Genomic DNA, 24,707 nt, shown 5'->3' with positions numbered 1-24,707 from the left:
GTAAGAGAGTGGGTCATTGCAGTTGAGAAGTTGTGAAAAGTATGTCTTCCATCTGTTTTGTATGTAACTTTTGTTGGTCAATATTTTCCCATGCTGATCCTTTATAAACTGTTCCCTTTTATTGAATTTACCAAAGGATTTTTTTATATTTTCATAAATCTGCCTTGTCCTGTGATGTAGGAAATCATACTCTGCTTCTCTGATCATATTGTTATAGTATTCCCTTTTCTCTTGTCTTAGGGTTCTTTGCGTTTCTTGGCGGAGTTTATCGTATCTTTCCTTCAATGTCATATTGTCCCTTTCTTTAATCCATGCATTCCTCCCATTTCTTCTTATTATATATAGCCAGAAAAAACTTACATTTTACGATAAATGTGACTTCTGCCTCAAAATGCAAAAATGCGTAATTATCTAATAGACGTTATTTCATAATGAACTGCATCCAGATGAACCATTTTATCAGAGAGAATTTGAAATACTGCAGCTTTATTTCCTGCAGATAAATATTTGAAATTAAACTAATTTAGACAATCAACAAGGAAAAGTTCTACTAACTGGAGACTGACACATTAGTGCAATTGATATATGTTGTCTGAGCTCCGAAGTCATATTTTGATCAATCCAGAGAAGGAAAAAACATTTCGATTGCACTAGAGATCTTGAAGGCACCTTCACTATCTGTCCTGCGTGGTCTAGTTAGCATTGTTGAGTCAGCCGTAGTGTCATTCTGATCATCACTGCAGGGGCAATTTTTGTACACAGTCTTTGCCAGTATTATCACTCTTGTGATATGGATGGTTTGAAAAAGGACATGAACCTGAAACTAGCCAGCATTAAGAAATAAAAAAAGATTCTTCTTAATGCAGCTTATGATGGAGTTACAGCCATTTATTTCTTTTATGAAACAATTTGTCGACCTATGTTTCACTTGCAGCATGCTGTAACTTCATAAATAATGAGCTATCTCTAACAGGATTACCACCTCCACATCAATAAGGTGGCTTCCAAACCTATCTTTCGTATGGGATCTGAGATTCATTTTTCTCATGTGACATTTTGCAAGCCATACATAATGCACTCAAGGAGATGAGACTTTTGAAAAGCATTTAACTCAGTGCCACACCTCCACTTATTATCAGAAGTATGACTGTATGAGATACCAGAGGATATCTGTGAATGCAGCAATGATTTCTTGGTAGGAAGAATGCAGCATGTTACCTTGGTTGGAGTCACTGAAAGACAAAAAGTAACTTCAGCTGTGCCCCAAGGAGTGTGTTAGGATCTTTGTTGTTCAGGTTGCTTATTAACAATCTGGCAGACTATATTAACAGCAAATTCAGACTTTTTCAGACGATGTAGATCTATATAACATTTTAGAGTAGTGCAAAGAGTGAAAATTGTTTTAAATATTCAGAAATGAAAAACTGTGCCTTTATCTTACATTAATTCACTCCGTATCTTTAATGGAAACATTCATGTTCATCCAACAAAAATATAGAATATGATACGTTACTTTCTGCAGGTTACGCTTTTCATTTATTTCCTTCCCCTCTACACATTGTTCTATGTGCTGCAGAAACTGTGTTCACTGTGCTTGCTACTTCTGTGTTTAGAATCACATGTTTCATGGTGTACAAGTAATATGCCTAAAAGATATACATGACTTTTCATTGAGGCTTTTAAAATTGATGTTTATCCTCACTTCCCCCCCCCCCTCCCCCCCCCCCCCAAATAAAAACATGTAACTTATGAGATGTGTAGGCTGAAAACAATAGTGGTTGACAATTGTTGTCAAGACATTGTTATAAATTCACAAAGATTAGAACTATAACTATCAAACAAAGAAATAGTCAGCATAACTTGTTTGTAATTTAAATGAAATCTCATGATAAAATATGGTTAAAAAATAAGTACAAAGCCACAAACTGATAACTGTAAAAATTCTGTGAATGAATTTTGTACCTGGTATAATATCTACGAACAAAATCTCACTTAAATGCCACAAAAATTCAATGTTGTAGAAAATAGTAACCAAATGCAGGCAGACATCCTTTTCTTCATCAGTAACAATGGATGCTTCAGTTTGGAGATCCTCAAGACATGCTCGGATAATAGATCTGTAAATTAAAGTACATTTCATCAGGATTAATGCAGTCACATATTATATGTAAAGAAAAGTAGTTACTTTTTTATGTAACTTCAGCAATTTCATCTCAAACTATCAGCTGTCAATATACTGGAAAGAGCCGAAACTAGTTTAATAACAACATTAGTGTTAACAGGAATTCACATCCCAAAGCACAAATATTATGAAAATTATACAATAAGTTGCTTAAAAAGCACTCTTTTACCTTGGTTTTAAACAACTGGCAATTCTGATTTCCTATTTGCACCTGGCATCTGGCATCAGCCCATTAAAGACATTTTCACCCTAATATAAAACTACATTCTGAACATTAGACAGGGACAAAAGTTCAAAAGAACATTACTTTTACCTGTAGTACTGTTGTCATAAACTACACAGTTCATCCTAATTTCATTCTTACTATTAACCACAATCATGATTAGGAAGCCTGTGAGTAACAATCCCAAGTCCAAGGACTGGTAGAATATTCTGATAATTATAGATCTCCAGCTAGCAACTTCATATAATATTACTATGGTATATGTTTGTAATATAAATACTTTTTTGATCATAGTTGTATTGCCACAGCAGATTATGTGATAGGATAGTACCAAATGAAAGTAATTTAGAAATCTCTGTGTCAATCTGCAAATGGTAATCGTAAGTGCAAAGCTTGTAGAAGTGGCCAGGTTAATGTATCTGCCCACTGGTGGCACCTCAGACCATGTCTAGGAATATCAGTACAGTTTAATTTAGTGAGTGTACGTTGATTCCTACTTCTGGCACCTGTAAAGCCATTTTATTTGTCTCAAGTTGCTTATGAGTTTTTGTAAGAAATAGTTATGCTGTTGTCATGTACAGGGTGTATCAGCATCCTCTTGGCTGTGCCAGCTGTTGATGTGTTTGGACCCTTCTCCAGTGTACTTTGGTCAGCAGCAAACATCACAGTTTTTGAGGAGTTCTCCAGTGCCACTAGTTAATCATTTGCGTAGGTTAAGAACAGGAGACAGTCATGTACTGAACCTTGCTAGGCACAATATTTAACTTTCCTCACTCAGAACTAAGTTTTATTCCTTTGGTACCATTTATTAATGCTACCTTCTAATTTGTTATTGAGTTCTGAATCAATCCATACCATGGATATGTCTGTAAGGCCACAAAATTTTAGTTCTCCAAGTAAAATTTTATGATTCGACATCTCAAGCCACACCAATGTCACACAATATGCTGTATCTTAATGTTTCTTGTTGATGTTTACCAGAACGGACTTTGTATGATCATATATTGCTTTCTCTGTAGCATATACTCTTCACGCAAACTGAACTCCCTGGTTGTTGAAATGTTACTGACAGCAAAATAGTTTAATTTTCTGCTGTACACGATATTCTAATATCACATGCTGGTCCATCCTTTCTTTTAGCTTCCAAGGAAATTATCCATAATATTAAAACAGAAAAGTGGACTCATAATTTACTAAGAATATTTTAACAAAAGAATAAAGTTTTCCATCTACTATGTTCTTGATAAACAGTCATTTTTCATCCAAAAATCTCCCTGAATAGTGTGGCAGTTGCCATTTTTGATTTTGTGAAACTGTAATTTCCCCGTTTTGAGCTAACCCTGATCAATTGGGGGGAGATTTATTGCTGTCACTTTACCGGAACTGCCAGCCAAACCTTCTATTATAGCACCCAATTTGACAAAAAGCATATTTATAAATAAATTAGTAAACTATAAATTGATGATGTGTAATGTCTTACAGTCCTTGAGAATGTTATGTGGGGAACAAACCAAACTCTTAGGTGCACTTTATTAGTACTACCACACTTAATACATTTGAGACAGTGCCCAGGTATCACTTGGGCACTGGCTATTAACATTTTGACAAAACTAATCACTCATAAGAACACAATCACCTTCATTGTTATTGTCAGAATCACTTTAACACATGGCTGCCTTATGCTTCTTTATGGGCCTAAAGCTGTCACAGTCACTGGGATTGTCATCAGAACCATAAAAACATTCAAAGTAAACAGAAGTCCACTTCAGCCATAAATTTTGAACTCTCCCTTAAACTATCCGTTTCATTGTTACATTACAACATCATCAAGCATCTGTATACACAACAATATAATCAAGTGTAACAACAGTGGGAAATACTCCTCCTCATCCGTCCATTAAGTCTCCCCTGACCTAGGCCTGGGTGACGTTTTCGACCTCTCCCCATTTCCTAAACCTCACCAGTCCCTTTCGTTCACCCCTCTTCCTTCTACTTCAACCCACTGTCAGAAGAAGGCTCCACTGGCTCTGAAAGCTTACAAATTCAAATACCTGCCACTGCTTGATGAGTAGAGTTTTTTAACTATCCAATTACATTTTCAAAAACTGATTATTTTTGTTGATATAATACATACGCAGAAAAATATTGATGGGTATTACAAATTTGCTACAGAACAACATTACAACACCATGCAGAAGGAACTTAAAAATTTAGTTGACAGTGAGTGAGCAAAAATTAAATGATTGCTGGATGGGATTCACTGTTCTGTGCATAAAGAAGAGCTTTATGCTAAATATGCAGGCATGGAAAAATGTGTGTGAAATTTTATGGGACCCAGGATGATTTTTCAACTAAAACCCTCTTATTGCTGAATATATGATGGAAAAAGTAATGCAGAAACAAAAATCACAACACCTGGAATGGACTGCAGGCCTCTCATTTTAAGTGGACTTGACTGCAAACTGCCCACAGTAAGACAATTCAAAGTGAAAAACTGCTTTTTATGATTTGTGGGGAACAGCTGTAAAAAGAAAATCATGTTACAGATGAGACCATTCTGACACAGTACAGTTCCCAAACTAACTGGTGTTAAAGAAAATTAGAGGTTTGAAGAATTCATCGTGGCCTATAAAGTATTAGGAGGCTAGTTTCCTAAAAGTTTTGAGCACACTGTCAATCTTACATCTGTTTTCAAGCTTGTTTGCCACTTCAGTCGAGAGTTCTCCTGTGCATGTGCAGATGTAACTGGTTGATCTGCAATGTAATTCCCATTTTAAATACATTAAAATTATCCAGGACATCTACAGTGTTTTCCTTGCATCAAGTTTCCACATGTTCATAGTGAGGTTACAAAAGTGCTACAATATTTCAAACAACATTAGTGTGTGTAAAACCTTTATTTGATTATGAAACTAAGTAAGTCACAACTATATGGCAACCTGATTGCAAAAATCTGTGAAGTTGTTCACATCTGCCCATATGCTAATAGTTTGTACCACATAAAAATTAAGTAATATTTTCCCCATGCCACAAGTAATTAAATTACCTGAATTTTTTATTACCTTTTTTGTGATCTATGTTGAGAAACATTGAAATATAAATCCTTGTCTTATCCAGTGCAGCTGCATTGCCATTTAAATGTGACATCTTTCCAGTTTCCCCCTCTTCATGCTCAGATAGCCATGACAGTGCAAGAAGTGTGCAGGCAGGCTGAACGCTAAGTCTTCCATGCCTGGGCATGGCTTGTGAGCCAAATTCTTGACTGCCCCTGCTATAGTGGAGTAGTGCAAAACAGGAACAAGAATGACAGGTGACTCAGTGGCTGTGCAACAAGACGAAAGAAGCTCAGAGGATAAAGCACGTTTCCATGCCTCTCCACTTCTCTCCCCCTCCTGGTATGCTTCTCCACATCCACATCCCCCCCACTCCATATCACGTATACTGTTATGAATGGTGTCAGTTGTTATGGTATAAGTGGAGTTGATTGTTGCCATTTTGGAAGCTTCAAAATGGCTCTGAGCACTATGGGACTTACCATCTGAGGTCATCAGTCCCCTAGAACTTAAAACTAATTAAACCTAACTAACCTAAGGACATCACACACATCCATGCCCGAGACAGGATTCGAACCTGCGACTGTAGCGGTCGCGTGGTTCCAGACTGAAGCGCCTAGAACTGCTTGGCCACACTGGCCGGCACTTTGGAAGTATTAAGGCCCAATACTACAAAGTGAGCAACACATCACATATGATTCAGTAGTCACTGTGCATTTTGTATCCAGAATAAATATAGTCAAATCTTCAGTATCCTGAAGAATGAGGAGCTAATCTTCTTCCCACAGCTGCCATTATTTTTTGCCTTACTAAACAGACTTAGTACACAGCAAACAGTAGACAACCATTAGTTTCAGATCCGCACTGATAAAATAATATCTTTCATAATTCACTACTGTATTTCACCTATTTTCCTAGAAGTGTCCATCTGCTTTTTGTAAACATCTGCCAACCTGCATAAATGTATGCTGCTGCTCTTACGGAATGTCGCAACAAATGATCAAAATAGGCGAATACCAGCTTATGGTTTGTGCACAGTTATTTGCATTACAGGTGACCTAATGACAAAGATTTTCTACCTATCTATAAATGTTATAGTTAGGTCTGCTCTAATAATATTCCTCACAGAATCAATGTTCACTTGCTCTGTAACGGTTTATGCAAGGGATAGTTGCTACTCACAATATAGCGGAGACACTGAGTCGCAGATTGGAACAACAAAAAGACTGCCACACAATAAGCCTTAGGACAACAAGGACACACACACACACACACACACACACACACACACACACACACACACACACAGTCTCTGGCAGCTGAAGCTGAGTTTTGTGTGTGTGTGTGTGTGTGTGTGTGTGTGTGTGTGTGTGTGTATTTTTGACAAAGGTCTTGTTGCCTAAAAGTGTGTGACAGTCTTTTTGTTGTGCCTATCTGCGACTCAGCATCTCCACTATATGGTGATTAGCAACTATCCTTTTCATAATATTGTTACATTCCAATCTGGATTTTCCATTATTTGTTTTCTTGCTTTTATAGTAATACCAGACATCAATAATGCAGACTAACTTCTGAAGTTCTAAATCCACAAAATTTGTTATTCGGTGCCAGCACTGAAAAATAAGTGAACATCAAAACACATGTGGGCACTGGAAGTTTAACATGGCTGTAAATAATGCAGCAGTGCCATAAACACATTTGCAGCCTGGTTAGAGTCCAGGAAGTGAGTACACACAACAGTGTTTGTAGCATTTGACTTCAAGATGACGACTGGGTTGGTCTTTGAAATCAATATAGATGCACATAAAAATTAAAGTGTTCTTGGGTGAAGCTGGTGATACCTCCAAACCTACCCACCAATTGTGGTAGCTGTTGTAGTTGAGATGGTGTGAGGGAAGTGATCACCATCTCTCTCTTTCAAACCAATGTATTTTTCAAGTGAAACAATTTGAGTTTGTTCTCGAGCTTCTATGAATAATCCTGAATGCTACTTAATGTTTTTGAATGTTCTAGCAACCTCTCAAATGTTCTAGAACAGATCTTTGAAACGACATATATTGCAATGATCTCCACTTCAGCAAAACTGTGTTACCTGATGAGCTGTGCACTGTAGTGAAGACAGAACAGTTCATTGAAAAAGTGAATCCATTTATAGAGAGAACTACGTAAATGGAGATTGGTTGTGCGAGTGAACAATTCTAGCAATAAAAAACGATATAGTGCAATAAACAAATCAGCAAATACACAATGTGATAACAGCTGCAGACAAAATATTTAAATCCATTGATAAAATGCTGATCCAAGACAAAAGTGTAAATCTGCTGACAGAATTAAATTTATTCAATGACCCTAGTATGCCCTTGAAAGAGTTTGTAATCATCAGCATAGAAAAAGAAATATTAACCAAAAAAGGAAAGGACAAGTCACTATTCACCCATGAATTGCTCTCGATTTCACTAACCTACCATTCAGCTTCAAAATTCTTCAATTTCTGGTAATATCAGCATATGGCCTGGCTATCAATAAATCACAAGGATAAACTTTATAGTGCTGCTGGTGAATTTAAATGAATGGAGTTTCTTGCAGGTACAACCGTACATAGCATGTTCGCATTTTGGACTTCCACAAAACTTTAGTCTTTGCACCTGAAATCTAAATACGAAATGTTGTTTTGTAAGACTAAATTTTGGGATCACTTACTTACTACAAAAACGAAATGTTTAATTGCAGATGTTTCCCAATTCAGAAATCAATTGGGAAAAAAGACCAAGAGAAAGCAGGTCCTTTTGAGACATTATTGCGCACAAAAATGGCATCAACAGCTCGGTTCAGCAACAACTTATTACACTGAGACTTGAAAGATCAGGTCAAGAAAGTTGTTTGATGGATTCCGAGAGCTAAGAAACAACAGTCTACACCTAATCAAAAGTAAGCATATGACATTAGAAACCACACAGCAATGTCAAAGATGCATGTAGCTGAAGAACACAATCCAGTGTTAAGCCTGGAGGCAGCCTTTATACAGCAGTGAAAGGCTGGCTGGCTGGTTGGTTGGTTGGTTGGTTGGTTTGGGGAAGGGGATCAAACAGTGAGGTCATCTGTCCCAATGGATTAGGTAAGGATGATGAAGTAAGTCAGCACTGCCCTTTCATAGGAACCATCCAGGCATTTGCCTAAAGTTATTTAGGGAAATCACGGAAAACTTCTATCAGGATGACTGGATGCAGGTTTGAACCATCATTCTCCCGAATGCAAGAGCAGTGAATGTAAATGGCTGATGATAATCTAAGATACAAACGTTTACTGCTGGAAGTATTTTCTTTCCCCCACCATCCCCCTCGTCCTCGTCCACCCATTCCTCTCTCCTGTCTCACTCTTATATCTCATGACAATGAAGTCTGATCTTAGCTATTGGCACTGCTTTATGGCTGTCAAACCATTCGAGGGTTTGTTTATATTATAAGTTATCGCATTGTGACCTTTCAGTAGTCCACGGCTCTTCCGTAACCTTGAAAACTCTTATAGTGGGTATAGCTGCAAGCAAATTCTATGTATGGAGATTGTAATTTTTCTGACTACGTAACTGTTACGGCAGCAGTCTTGGGCAGACCACAATGGACAGCCACAGTGCGCAGTGGGCTAGCCACCCAAATGATTTTACAGTGAGGTCCTACAGTAACACTGGCATAGTGTTCAGCAATTCAATGGTCTACTGTAGAGTTGGGACAAATTGCTATAGTCAAATTAAAATAACTTTATAGTTGACACTTGAGGCATCTTAGCTAGTTTCCTCCAATCAGAGCACTCAATGTCATACCCAAACAATTCACAGTAGCCAAATTGTCAGTTCACTTCCAATTCCCTGTCCAGCTTTCTTTCTTGATGCTCCCCCCCCTCCACACACACACACACACACACACACACACACACACACACTAACAAAATACACTTGTTTTACACCAGCACTAACCAAACACTATCAGATCCTTCTGCTCAAGGCATGATTCAGCACGATTTATAATTATTATAATCACAGGGATCAGCTTACGTTAGATAAGGTTTGCACGACATTGTGTGAAGCTGAACTTTTGAAGACTGTAAATCATTGCGAGCAGGCCACCACAGTCATATATGCAACACATTACTGCAATAATGGTGTGGCATAATGGCTAGGATATAATGCTGACATGTAGAAGGTTGAAGGTTTGAATCTCATCAAATACAGTCAAATTTTTTAATTTTGTAAATCTAATCAAAAGATTACAATTATCATTTTTATTCAATTAATGATTCAACTGCTTTTTCTATTTCTGATACTTTGCCACATAATTTTCATCATCATATTAACTTTTTCATTTGCTCTTATTTTCCTTCTTTTCGTTAGTTCTTTGTTTGGAATCTGCTTGTGTCACCTATAATCTGCAACCAAGTGCCAAGAAGGACTACTGATCGGTTTGTAATGCAGCATCCCGCGTAGCCAATTTCATCTAACCAATGACAGTGAGAAATTATAGGTTGCTTTTACCACTAAACCTGAAATTTTGCTGCACAAGATGGCTATGCAAACAAATATATTATGAAATTTTTCAGTCTTGATTAGGCCCTAAACGCCATAAAGAAGCAATCGTGATTTGAGTTCTGCCACAGATTGTTGATCTCCGTTTTCTCGGATACATTGGACATCATGAGGTGGTTGTTAGGTTAGGACAAGAGTTTAAACTCTGTGGTACAAAACCTATCATCTGCCACAGTTCAGTCACTGGTAACTTAAAATCAGCTGTCGACAGAGTATCTCCAGTTTCCATCATAATTTCATAGTGCCTGCTTCCAATATTTTTCCAAATTACATATTAACAACCAGCATTTATTGAGTGACCCGCCATGTTTATACGTCGACTACATCCGAGCGATAGCTGGCAACAGATGTGGCAACACTGTAGTGGCAAATGACACATATCAACTATCAAATAATTTTATAATCTGACTATCCATGCTGTAGCATGAAGCAACTTTTCACAGCAAGTTAAGTGATGGGAACTGAGCTCCTGTTCCAACACATCCGGTCAGGGCAAGCACGTATACCATCAGATCAGATGGTAGCTTTGTTCCATCACCACCATGTATTCACTCGGTGCAATCACCACGCCGGTCAGACACAAAGCTACTTTGTCAAAGCAAATTGTTAACTAGGCGACGCCACAGATCTGGGAGCCTTTGGGAGCCCCGGCAGTTTCAAGCTTTGAACTGGTACTGCCATGACAAGCCCTCTCTTCAGCTGGTTTGGTTTGGTGTTGTTTTGTTTTGCTTTAGGGCGCAAAAAACAACTGGGGTCACATGTGTTCAAGTGAAAACTAGAGAACACGAGGACAGAGGAGTTGAAAAACGACTATACAACAGTCTCAATTGATGTAATAGAAGACAGCTAAGAACAGGAACATGGGAAAAGGGCTAAAAATGACACCATACAGAAATGGAGGTCCAAAACCGAAAATTAAATGGCCTTTGCCATATCGCTTTGGCAGATAAAAAGTAAAATGCGTTCAACAGTTCACGCGTCATTTGCTAAAACGGCTGATAAATCAGACGGCAAACCAAAGCTGGAATGTAAATGGTTAAAAAATGGGCATTTCATCAGGAAGTGGTGGACAGTTAAAACTTGGGTGCAATGTGTACAAAGTGGTTGGGTAGCGCCACTTAGCAAATGACGATGGCTAAAAAGGCAGTGCCCAATACGCAGCCTAGTTAAAATGACCTCCTCCCGGCAGGAGGGCCGAGAGGAGGTCGTCCAAGCCACTGGGAGAGGACCATTGGCGATGCCAAAGGGACACCACCTCCTGACTGACAGCAACACAGAGATCATCAGAGGAATATACGTACTCGCAGGCTGAGGGATGAGGACTGCAGCCTTGGCAGCAATGCCAACAGCCTCGTTTCCTGGCAGACCGACATGGCCAGGAACCCACAGAAACATCATATTGGCTCCACTAAGAGTGAGCAGGTGATATTTCCTGGACCCACTGCACTAAGGGATGTGTGGTGTACAGCGAACATACTTTGAAGGGTGCTGAGTGAGTCTGAGCAGAGAACACAATTGAAAAGGCTGTGTCACTGGAAGCGATACAGCAAGGCTGGAGTAGTGTCCTTGGGAAGTGAATGAAGGCCAAGGTTAACATGGGCCGCTTCACAAAGCCAAGGTTGTGAAGGGTTCACACCCACTGGGGAATTCGCAGGTAGTGTGAAGTTAAGCCACTGTATCAAGTGCCAAAAGCGGACTCCAGGAGGTACCGGAGAAGAGGGACGCACCCCATAATGACGATCAAAGGAATCATCAAAGAAGGAGGCATAGGATAGGTGGCCATGCTTGGCAGACAAACAGCATACATACCTGCTGAGGAGAAAGTCACGGCAGTAGGACAGTGGTAGTTTAGCAGCTTCATCATACAGACTCTCAACTGGGCTAGTGTAAAAGGCGCCCGTGGCCAAAAGGAAGCCACGACGGTGGATAGTGTTGAGATGGCGTAAGAGGGATGGGGATGCAGATGCATAAACAAAGCACGCATAGTCAAGTTTCAAATGGACAAGGGACTGGTACAAATGTAAAAGGGCGGTTCGATTGGCACCCAGGAAGTACCATTGAGGACACGTAGGACATTGAGGAACCGTGTGCAGCAGGCTAACAGAAAAGACACATAGGAGGACCAAGAGTGTTTCCTATTGAGCGTGAGCCCCAGGAATTTCGTAGTTTCAATGAATGGAAGAGCAACAGGCCCAAGGTGGTAAGATGGTGGGAGAAACCACTTGCGTCATCAGAAATTCATACAGATGGTTTTGTCAGTGCAAAAGTGAAAAGCCATTGTCAATGCTCCAGGAGTAATTAGATGATCAACGCATCGCTGAAGATGCCATTCAATGAGACAGGTCCATGGAGAACTGCAATGGATGGCAAAATCGTCAACAAATAGGAAGCCGGAGATGCCCAGCGGGAGACAGGACATTACAGGCTTAGTGGAGATAGCAAAAAGGACGACACTCAGGATGGAACCCTTAGGCACACTGTTTCCCTGGAAAAAGGCGTCTGACAAGGCAGAACCCATACGCACCTTGAAAACTCAATCTTTTAAAAATGCCTGAAGGAAACAGGGCAGGCAGCCACGGAAGCCCCACGTGTAAAGAGTACGGAGGATACCAGTTCTCCAGCAGGAATCGTAGGCCTCTTCCAAAACGAAAAACACGGCCACAGTCTGGGATTTCTGCACAAAAGGATTCATGACATTGATGGACAAAGTAATGAGATGGTCAACTGGAGAATGCCACACTCTAAATCCGCACTGTGCATTCGTCAGTAAATTGCGAGACTCGAGTCAACATACCAGCCTGGCATGAATCATACACTCCATCACCTTGCAAATGCAGCTGGTAAGAGAGATGGGGCAATAGCTAGAAGGAGGGTTATTGTCCTTACCAGGCTTAGGTATCTGTTTGACGGTGGCTTCATGCCAGCGCCTGGGAAATGTGCCCTCTGCCCAGATGCGGTTGTACGTGTTAAGCAGAAAGTGACTGCCCGCAAAAGAAAGGTGCTGCAACATCTGAATGTGGATGGTGTCTGGCCCTGGGGCGGAGGATCAGGATGAACTGAGAGCATGATCTAGCTCTCAGAGGATCAGGATGAACTGAGAGCATGATCTAGCTCTCTCATAGTAAAGGCGGCATTGTAGCACTCATGATTCAGAGAAAACAAGGGTCTCGCCCAAGCCTCCACCACTCGGATCTGTTAAAAGAATTGGTGAATGAAATCCAGCTAGCTGCTTTGCTATCCCGAAGAACGTGACAACATGTTGCATGCATCTGTTTATAATGAATGCAGTTTTCCATCGTAGAATTATTATTAAAAAGGCGGAGAGCACATCTCCGTATGCAAACTGCGTTACGGCATGCCTCAGTCCACCAACGGACTGGGACATGACGTGGTAAAGAAGAAGTGTGATGAATGGAATGTTCTGCACCAGTAAGGATAATGTTTGAGAGACATTCCACCTGGTCATCACAACTGGGGAATCTTTTTCTTCAAAGGTCACCAGTGAGGAGTAAAGCTGCCAGTCAGCCTTAGTAAGCTGCCATTTGCGCGTGCAAATGGATGGGGTAGAAGTCAGCAAATAGATAGCACATGGGAAACGGTCGCTCGAGTAGGTGTCAGAAAGAACAGACCACTCAAGATGATGGGCAAGCAGGGCAATGAAAAAGTATAGATCAAAATGGGAATATGAGTGTGAGGAGTCGGAAAGGAAAGTGGTTGCTCCAGTGTTAAGGCAGAAGAGGTCAAGTTGGTTAAGAAGGTCAGCCAAGGGGGCACCTCTCTGACAGGTCCTGGGAGAACCCCAGAGGGGACAATGAGCATTAAAGCCACCGAGTAGCAAAAATGGGGAAGGTAGCTGTCCAATAAGCTGAAGGAAGTCTGCCCTGGTGATAATGAATGGCAGAGGGACATAAGTGGTACGGAGGAAAAAAGTCAGATGGGGAAGAGAAAGGTGAACTGCCACAGCTTGAAGATGGGCAGTCAGGGAAATGGGTTGACTATGAATGAGCAGCATGATGCCCAAATCAGATGGAATGCCATCAGGGGGAAGGTCAAAACGAATCAGTAACTAATGTGAAAGCTCGAAGCGGTTGTGAGGGTGCACTTTCATTTCCTGAAGGCAGAATACAAAGGGATGCTGTGATGCTAAAAACAGCTGTAAATCCTCTTTGTGGGACTGAAAGTTGCGAACGTTCCATTAGGGGACAGTCAAGATGAGGAAGAGATGTAGGGGTGTCAACCCGACAGCTGCCGAGCGACAGCTGGCGTAATGTCACTACTACAGGGCACAGAAGCAGGAGGATCCTGCTCCATTGGGTCCACAGAAGCATTGGCTTCTTTTGTGGTGGGTCTGTGGTGTCCAACACTGAAAAACGGTTGGTGGTGTGCACTGGCAATACGGAGTCTGGCTGGGCTAAGGTACCACGGGGCGACACTATCTAAGAGGATCTTCAAGTTGGCGAATGAAGACCGTTTGCCTTTGGTGGACTTCTTCGAGCCTTTCTGGTTAGAGGAAGGCTCAGGTGTTGTTTGGCTGAAGGGATGGAGGAAGTCTTCATGGGAGTACTCCTGCTGCCCTTTCCGGACCACCAGTTGTCTAGCTGGTGGCTTTGCCCTCAAGACGAGAGTTTGACGGTTTGTTGCACAGCTGGACAGGGGGATGGCGATGCTACCTTGACACTGGACGATTTCACTACCTCAGAGCTGAATTTGAGGTTGCATGTCTGTGTGGCCATGTCTTTCGTGGAGCGAGGGGTAACAAGAACACAACTATAGGTGTCAGACGGGAGAACACAGGGTTTGCGTCTAGCCAGTAGCTCGTGAGCTACTGGGTAAGGCATTTTTTCCTTTCTCCAGATCTCTTTGACAGTCCGCTCACCAGGATACACGGCATGGCCGACGTTTCAGTTGATACAGCAGGGACAAGGAGGCTGACAATCGCCCTTGTGTGCATCCCTACCACAGGTTGCACATTTGGCTGGGTGTTGACAAGACGTTCTAGTGTGGTTGAAACGATGACACTGGTAGCAGCGTATTGGGTTCAGAATGTACAGCTAGACTGTGATAATTTCATATCCTGCTTTCATCTTGGACAGCAGCACCATTCTATCAAAGGTGAGGAAAATAGTGCAAGTGGGCACTAAGGAGGAATAGACCTTTTTCATTACACAATGGATGGCAATGAACCCTGTTCAGAGAGGTAAGATTGGATTTTGGCCTCTGTTAGACCATCTAGAAGTCTGGTGTAAATTAAACCACAGGAAGAATTCAAAGTTCTATGAGCATCAACACGAGTGGGTAGCCATAGAGAAACGAGGCAGCAAGCAGTTGTTGTGCTTGAGAATCAGAAGCAGTCTCCAAAAGCATAGTTTCATTCTGTAAACGAGAGCAGAATTTCACAGGACCAGCGATTGCATCAACACCTTTCTGAATAATACATGGATTGGCCGTGGCAAAGGACTGACCGTCCTCAGTATGTGAGACCACTAGGAACCGTGGTGCAGTGGGAAGGGTCTTGAATCATTAGCCTCATTATGTTTACATTTTGTAGACGTTGATTGGGAAGATTAGTGACTCATTGTGAGAAAATCCCCACTGATTGCCAGAGTCTCCGATGGCGTGCACCTTCCAACTGGGGGCTCCCTTCACAAGGGGGAGCACCTGCCTTAGGTGATTGTTCACACCTCTGGTCACACCTCTCTAACACCTGACAGAGGGACCAATCGGCAATTTGGGAAGGTTGCAGCTCAGACAATTACCCCTCCTTGGGGCTGGCGTGTACCAAAAAAACCCAGTCACCTGTTACGTGTCACACGCATGGGCCGGTCTTCAGGAGCACACAGGGAGGAAGAAGAAAGAGAGGAATCTCAAACACCGAAGCAGAGGAATGAGAGGAGAAGGGAAACAAAGAAAGGAAAAGAGCAAAAAACAAGGGTGAGACTGTTCTTACGTCAGCGACAGACAATGCAGAACATTCCCAATAACATCCCAGACATGCTCCCCAAGGGATGGGAAAAGTAATAGCAAGAGGACAGACATGCAGCACAGAAGGAAAAAAAAATGCTGCAAAGCCTGGGACCCCATGGTAGCTAAACACAAACCCGCCAAAGAGTGGCGAGACCCCTGCAAGGCTCTTCAGCTGGGATCACCTGACACTCATCCAGATTTTGAGACTCCTGGGTTACAGCCCAGGGATTCTGCACACACCTACCATCTGCTTAGGACTGCAGGCAGTGTACACCAGCCCAGACGTAAACACACCATGCTGCTGAGGGGACACACATCTCGCATCAACAAGGTTGCCATTGCTGCCAGCTATGTACACTGCTACAGCATTCTACTGCAGCAGTGGAGTCACTCATTGCCACTAACCACGGAGAGAAACTGGGCACATAGCCATCGATCTACTGTATGAGAACTGTTGAATAGCGGTAATAAGGAATGCTTTACAGAGAGAGCACTCTTGACCTGGCACTCACCACTGTATTGGAACGTACTATCCCCGCAGCTACCTGCACATGCCATTCTGGGGACACAAGTGGTCATTCGGCAACATTGGTGTAAGCACAGTGGTCAACAAAAATGTAACACCATTGCAAAACATATCTCTAGTTTCATTTGCATGTTATGTTAACAATATTATGAAAAGGAATTCACCATAGAGTGGAGATGCTGAGTCGCAGACAAAAAGACCCTTACAATTAAAGCTAGCGACTGTTAAGGCCTTCGTCAATAACACACACACACACACACACACACACACACACACACACACACACACACAACTGTAGTCTCAGGCAACTGAAACCACACTGCGAGCAGCAGAAGCAGTGAATGATGGGAGTGGCGACTGGGTGGGGTAAGGAGGAGGCTGGGGTGGGGAGGGGGAGGGATAGTATGGTGGGGGTGGCTGGGAGGTGGGGGGTGGGGAGTAGTGGAAAAGGAGAGAAATAAAAAGACTGGGTTTGATGGTGGAATGAAAGCTGTGTAGTGCTGGAATGGGAACAGGGAAGAGGCTGGATGGGTGATGACAGCGACTAACGAAGGTTGAGGCCAGGAGGGTTATGGGAACATAGGATATATTGCAGGGAAAGTTCCCACCTGCGCAATTCAGAAAAGCTGGTGTTGGTGGGAAGGATCCATATGGCACAGACTGTGAAGCAGTCATTTAAATTAAGGATATCATGTTCAGCAACAGGGTGGTCCACTTGTTTCTTGGCCACAGTTTGCCGGTGGCCATTCATGTGGACAGTCAGCTTGTTGGTTGTCTTGTCTAAATAGAATGCAGCACAGTGGTTGCAGCTTAGCTTGTAGATTAAGTGTCTGGTTTCACAGGTAGCCCTGCCTTTGATGGGATAGGTGATATTAGTGACCAGACTGGAGTATGTGGTAGGGGGAGGATGTAGGGGACAAGTCTTGCATCTAGGTCTATTACAGGGGTATGAGCCATGAGGTAAGGGACTGGGAGTAGGGGTTCTGTAAGGATGGATGAGTATATTGCGTAGGTTTGGTGGACAGTGGAATACCACTGTGGGACGGGTGGGAAGGATAGTGGGCAGGACGTTTCTCATTTCAGGGCACGACGAGAGATAATCTTAAACCTAGTGGAGAACGTAATTCAGTTGCTCCTGTCCTGGGTGGTACTGTGCCTTGACAGTGGGACTTCGGGAGGTGGTAGGAGACCGGAAGGATAAGGCACAGGAGATTTGTTTTTGTACAAGGTTGGGAGAATAATTATGGTCAGTGAAGGCTTCAGTGAGACTCTCAGCATATTTCGAGAGGGACTGCTCCTCACTGCAGATGCGATGACCATGGCTGGCTAGGCTGTATGGAAGGGACTTCTTGGTATGGAATGGGTCGCAGCTGTTGAAGTGGAGATATTGATGGTGTTAGTACGTTTGATATGGATGGGGCACTGATGTAGCCATCTATGAGGTGGAGGGCAACATTTAGGAAGGTGACTTGATGGGTTGAGTAGGACCAGGTGAAGCAAATGGGGGAAAGTTGTTGAAATCCTGGAGGAATGTAGATAGGGTGTCCTCACCTTCAATCCAGATAGCAAAGATACCATCAATGAATCTGAACCTGGTGAGAGGTTTGGGATTCTGGGTTTTTAAGAAAGATTCTGCCATGTGGGTGCCCATGGCCGTACCCCGGATTTGTTTGTAGGTATGCCTTCAAAAGAGAAGTAATTGTGGGTGAGGATATAGTTGGTCATGGCGACTAGGACAGAGGTTGTTTAGGAAAGGTAGTGTTCAATAGCGGTAAGGCCATGGGCATTAGGAATGCTAGAGTACAGGGAGGTGGCATCAATAGTGATGGGCAGGGCACCGTGTGGTAAAGGTACAGGAACTGCGGAGAGTCGGTGGAGGAAGCAGATGTTATCTTTTATATAGCAGGGTATGTTCCGGCTAATAGTTTGAAGGTGTTGGTAATGAAAGCAGAAATTCTCTCAGTGGGGACACAGTAACTGACCACAATGGGGTGTCCTGGGTGGTTAGGCTTCCTAACTTGAGGAAGCATGCAGAAGGTAGGAGTACAGGGAGTGGTAGGTGTGAGTAGAGAGATGGACTCCAGGAAGAGTTTCTGGGATGGGCCTAAGAATTTGCGCGTGACTGGAGATCCTGCTGGATTTCCAGAATGGGGTCACTGTGGCAAGGTTTGTAGGTCGAAGTATCTGACAGATGGCAGAGTACTTCTGCCAGGTAATCCTTGTGGTTCAAAACAACAAAGGTGGAGCCTTTGTCTGCAGGTAGGATTATAAGGTCGGGATCAGTTTTTATATCATGGACAGTAGCTGTCTCTGTGGATATAAGGTTAGTAGCACGTTGAGGGATTTGGGGAATGATGGTGAGGCAAGGTTTGAGGTTAAGAAATTCTGGAAAGTTAACAGGGGGTGATTTGGGGGCAGTGGGGGTACATCACAGATGCATGAAGGAGTGAAATGAGTTAGGCATGGTTCAATATTATGTTAATGTAATTCTGATGTTGAATTTCTCTTTTGTATTTATATGAACTTAAATTTTAGCACACTCTAAATTTCATATAAATTTACAATCATTACTTTTAAAATTTACCAATATGACAAAATAATTTACCAGTATGGGTGAAGACACTAGATACAAAGGTAAATAACTACTCATACATACACATAACTTGAAACAGCTACTTTGTTTACATTTACGGGAGTTTGGCCTTTTCACTATATCTCTGCAGAGACTGAAAGGTAATTTTTTTTTTTTTACCTAGGTTTTGATGCCACTAATGATATCTTCTTCAGAACCTATAAATTAACCCATATGGACATATATTAAACATTGAAATACATCATCAATCTAATGATTTCACAATAAGAAAAATCATAATATTTACAAAAAGTAAATTATTTTGAGGGCCAAACATTGGCCATACCACAAAATAAAAGTAATACAGAATAAAGATGCATAATCATAAGATTATGTCTGTGTATACTAAAAACTATATAAAAAATAAAATATAATAATAATAATAAAAAAAACATAGACGGAGCTACACCGGGCCAGGAATAAGGGTCATACATAAGCAACAAGAAAACTAAGCATTGCGAGTAGTTCCACGGCAAGGCTCGGAAAGCGGCCAAGTGCACGCGTGAATGCACGCATAAGTGCACGCGTTAGAGATAAGCTTTCTCAAAATTACTTGGTGCCACTTAAATTGTGAACAAAATGTGACAGGAAACGGTCCCGCAAATGGATGAATGCCTACCTCTGGTACAGTACATTAAACAATTTTCTTAAGAACTAGTTACTAAGCTAAAGCAAAAAAAAACTTTACATTCAAATATTAAAATAAGAGGGCGAAACCCTACTACAGGAACTAATAAATTAGTATAGGAGACAGGTGTGTGAAGCTTGAACATAAAACAGGTAAATTAATAAACACCTTTACAACTGGTGTCATTACTAGTATAATACAAAATATATGGAGACACACTAAATAAACGCACTATAAGAAAGGGGCAAAGCAGATAGGAAACAGCATCGGCCATTCGAAGTGGGCCGTGGGTCAACTCCACTGGAGTAAAGGTTGAAATCCCCCAGAATAATTTCTATTTTTTAGTTGCAGCTGATCATTAAGTAAATTTTCTCTATTAATAGTAAGATGTTTAAAAATTTACAATTCTTCAACTGTGTCTAACTTACATCCTCTGACTTCATTATGCAGAAGTTATGTATCTTTTAGAGGCTTGGGAGCATGGGCCATTTGGACAAGATGGTCAGAAAATGTAGATCCTCGTGTTCCGTCACCGCTTTTAGTCAGCAGATGCTCTTTAAACCTAACAGACAGGACCCTTCCTCTCTGCCCAATGTAATAACAGGGACAGGGATGATTTATCAGTACCTTTTCAAGAGAATGGACTAAATTCTTTTTAAGGTTGTCGGTGGTAGAGTAAGAAACTTTACACCCTAGGTTTTTTAATAAACGACCTACCTTGTAGGATACGTTACCTATAAAGGAAACTGATATGTATTTCGTTGTCTGGTCTCGATTGTGGGTACCTGACCTGGAAAGGGTGGTAATCTTCCTTCGTGGTTTTTGCTAAACAACTGTCCTACTATACTCTTCTGTAAATTGTGTGGTGAAAGTGGAATGGAAAGGGCTCGATGGATACTCGAGTGAAAGGAGGCCATTTTAGGGGCCTGAGGATGGTTGAAGTTGTCAGAATAGGTTGCTTTTCGAAAAATGTTATTGGCAATAAAATAGATTTCAACATTTTTCAAAAGCAACCTATTCCGGCGTATCCCAGCTGATTCCACCCATCCTCAGGCCCATAAAATGGCCTCCTTTCACTCGAGTATCCATCGAGCCCTTTCCATTCTGCTTTCGCCAGACAATTTACAGAACAAATTAAAGGCCCTCGAAAACATCGCTCAGAATTATGGATATAATCCCAGTATAGTGAGACAGTTATTTAACAAAAAAACACCAAGGAAGACTACCAACCATTCCAGGTCAGGTACCAACAATCAAGACCGGGCAACGAAATACATATCAGTTTCCTTTATAGGTAACGTATCCTACAAGGTAGGTCGTTTATTAAAAAACCTAGGGTGTAAAGTTTCTTACTCTACCACCGACAACCTTAAAAAGAATTTAGTCCATTTTCTTGAAAAGGTACTGATAAATCATCCCTGTCCTTATAATTACATTGGCCAGACAGGAAGGGCCCTGTCTGTTAGGTCTAAAGAGCATCTGCCGACTAAAAGCGGTGATGGAACACTAGGTTCTACATTTTCTGACCATCTTGTCCAAATGGCCCATGCTCCCAAGCCTCTAGAAGATACAGAACTTCTGCATGATGAAGTCAAAGGATGTAAGTTAGACACCCTTGAAGAACTGTAAATTTTTAAACATCTTACTATTGATAGAGAAAATTTACTTAATGATCAGCTGCAACTAAAAAATAGAAATTACTCCGAAGGATTTCAACCTTTATTCCAGTGGAGTTGACCCATGGCCCACTTCGAATGGCCGATGCTGTTTCCTATCTGCTTTGACCCTTTATTGTAGTGTGTTTGTTTAGTATGTCTTCCTATACTTGTATTATACTGGTAATGACACCAGTTGCAAAGGTGGTTCTTAATTTGCCTGTTTTATGTTCAAGATATTTCATGCTTTGCACGCCTGTGTCTCCCATACTAATTTATTAGTTACTGTAGTGGGGTTTCGCCCTTTTATTTTAATATTTTAATGTAAAATTTTTCTGCTCTAGCTTCGTAGCTAGTTCTTAAGAAAATTGTTTAATGTGCTGTACCATAGGTAGGCATTTGTCCATTTGCAGGACTGTTTCCTGACACATTTTGTTTACAATTTACATTGCGCTAAGTAATTTTGAGAAAGCTTATCTCTAGCGCATGCGCGTGCATTCACGCATGCGCTTGGCCGCTGGCCGAGCCTGTGGAACTGCTTGCGACGCTTAGTTTCCTTGTTGCTTACGTGTGACCCTTATTCCTGGCCCTGCGCAGCTCCGTCTACGTTTTCATTATTGTTTTTAGCATTGACATATATAATCTTATGATTATGCATTTTTATTCTGTATTAGTTTTATCCTGCGACATGGCCAATGTTTGGCTCTAAAAATAATTTAATTTTTGTAAGTATCACAATTGTTCTTATTGTGAAATCATTAGATTGATGATGTATTACAATGTTTAATATATGTCCGTATGGGTTAATTTATAGGTTCTGAAGATACTATTATTGGCATTAAAACCTAGGTACACTAAAAGAAAAAAAAATTACCTTGCAAATGAAGGCTGAATTCCTTATTGTCTGAACAATTCATGGTTGTTGAAGTGCTGCATTATGTTAAAGATTTATTTCTCCAGAGAAGTAATGTACTGTACAAACCAATAAAAACAATAATGGAACTATCTTCCTTGCCTGTACTGCCGGCTAAGTTTCAGCAGTCTGGATCTTACTTCACTTGCACTCTCCTTTTTTGCAATTTTTTGACCAGCCAAGAATGCCCCATTGGATTCATTTATAAGCTTCCTTGTAACTGGATGGAATAATACAATATTTTGTCTCAGGTGATGTAACTTTACTTCAGTAGCCTGTAGTTTTCTTTTTTCTGAAAGAAAACAAATGTTAAAATATTGCAGACCAAAATTTATAGGTGAGATGTTTTGCCACAAAATGTTCAGACACTAATTTTCCAATTTGCATTTTACTTGAATCTGAGGAGTGAGAAAGCAGTTTTAAGAAAATTTTTGTGCTATAACTGAATATCTACATGTGTACAAATGATGTGGAACAAGTCTGGTCTATTACATAATAACACTAAAATCTCAACAGTTACATTTTCATCAAAAATGATTTTTTTTTATTTTAATAACTGTCAGATTTCTTGACCACACTTTATTTCTTCCAAAAATTGCCTTTGAAAATGATGAAACTATAATACACGCAAGGCCAAATTCTCGGTTAAAAATGTTGACAAGATACAATGTATCTATTGAACAATTTTCTATGACAAATAGTCTTGTCTTTAATTGACAGAATATCTAAATGCAGTGGGCGATTTCAGAAATAATAAAAAAGTGTGGTCAAGACCTCAAAGTTATTGAAGTGCATCCAAACTACCATTTGATCTCAAAGCATTTTCATACAAATTGTATCAGATTTCTTTATTGGTGGTCTTGCCTGCTGTACGAGAAGATATTTACGCTCACACTAAATAACAACAAATGTTAATGTTGAACAAAACGTAAGAGATTGTTTGACAGTTATCAAAAGTATTTTCCTACCTGCTTTTTCTCCAGTTGCTATGTAAATGTCTGATACAGTCTGAAATTTTCTGTGATTAATTGGATGTAAAAAGATAACAATGAAAAAATGCAACAACTCCCTGGGCTTGTTCAGTTTTATGAGTATGTAATTGACAGAGACCTTTGGGGGGTTGGTTGGTTGGTTGATTGTGGGTCAGGGGACTAAAAAGCATGGGTATCAGTCCCTCAATCAAGGCGTAGTTTATCTGGAATTAGTGACATCAGTGATGTATGTTTCCTCATAATGAAAGCACATAGGAGCAGTAAGACCGAGGCACTGAAGGCAATACTGATGTCTGAGCCGAGAATATATTTATGGAGACGTGTATGGAGTGGGCTAGTACATATGTCAGAACAGACGAGACATCTCTCAGCTCTCATCCAACAGCTAGGAAGGGCCCACCCATCTGACTCCTGCCAGCCTGATGGTGGGTGAAGACAGTTGCAAAGCGAAGAACGTCTTCCTACCAGTGTATTCAGAACAGTAAAAGTGAGAAGGCTAAAAATGTACTGGACATCAAGCGGACAGTCAGTAATAAAAATGAGAGGGGAAAAAGAGGAAAGGTAGCAAGTTTGGTGCCTCAGGTATTCTGCATGAAATGGGAGTTGCCTTATCCCCATCCATGTCAATCCTGCTCCAGTGCAGGCAAGGAACCAAGGAGCACCCAATCTTCAACAGAGTGCTACCTCTAAAATAGAAAATAAGGTGTGACACAAAATGAGACTAACTGTGTCTAAAAGCAATTACAACAGAGTAAGAGAGGGATGAAAGAGTGACCTGATCAATGAGGTGGGGTCTGAGGTCCGCAGACCCAGCAAGAGGTACTCAATTTCAACCATCTTGTCCCTATCCTGAAGGTAGCTTGAACTGTTACATCTGCAAATAAAAACCAGCTTCATGGAGAAAACTCAGAATCAGTTCAACCACCCAGGGATTGTCTGCCAGCATTTAAGGCAAAGAATTCATGAGGGGGCCAGAAAAATGGGGCATTCCACCAGGATATCAGCTATTGTCTGTAAGGCTCCACATATACAATGTGGGGGTTGCTCATTATATAAAATAAAACTATGGGTTACCCTTGATATGACAACTGCAGAGGCAACATAGTACACTGGATTCCTTCGGGAGGGGGGGGGGGTTGGTTTATTAGGAGGACATTAGCCAACTAGATGTCACTCCATTTCTGAGTAGAGGTCTTATTTGTACCCAACAAATGTGCACCTGGAACTGGCAAAGTGAACGGGATGACGGTTGGCCAGTTCATTCACTGCAAGAGCCACAACTGGACAGCGAGTACCTCGCACGCAGTCAGTATGACTCCGAGTACTGTGCAGTAACTTCAGTGAAAAGGTCATGAACAGCAAC

The 24,707-nt window shown here is 41.2% G+C and overlaps 1 protein-coding gene across 2 annotated transcripts in view; it reads right to left on the bottom strand.

Annotated features, from left to right (window-relative positions):
• LOC124596581 (nuclear pore complex protein Nup85) overlaps window positions 1–24,707 on the bottom strand; it is a 127,288-nt gene that overhangs the window by 78,336 nt on the left and 24,245 nt on the right. For both annotated transcript variants that reach the window (XM_047135770.1, XM_047135771.1), the window contains exons 3-4: window positions 22,455–22,644; window positions 1,963–2,117 (exon numbers count right to left, since the gene is read on the bottom strand). In XM_047135770.1, coding sequence (XP_046991726.1) covers window positions 1,963–2,117; window positions 22,455–22,644 — 345 coding nt within the window. The remainder of the gene's footprint in view (window positions 1–1,962; window positions 2,118–22,454; window positions 22,645–24,707) is intronic.

The sequence above is a fragment of the Schistocerca americana genome, chromosome 2 (assembly GCF_021461395.2).
Source record: "Schistocerca americana isolate TAMUIC-IGC-003095 chromosome 2, iqSchAmer2.1, whole genome shotgun sequence".
Lineage (NCBI taxonomy): Eukaryota > Metazoa > Arthropoda > Insecta > Orthoptera > Acrididae > Schistocerca > Schistocerca americana.
Note: the sequence above shows the minus strand (reverse complement) of the source record. Positions and strands in the feature narration are given on the sequence as shown.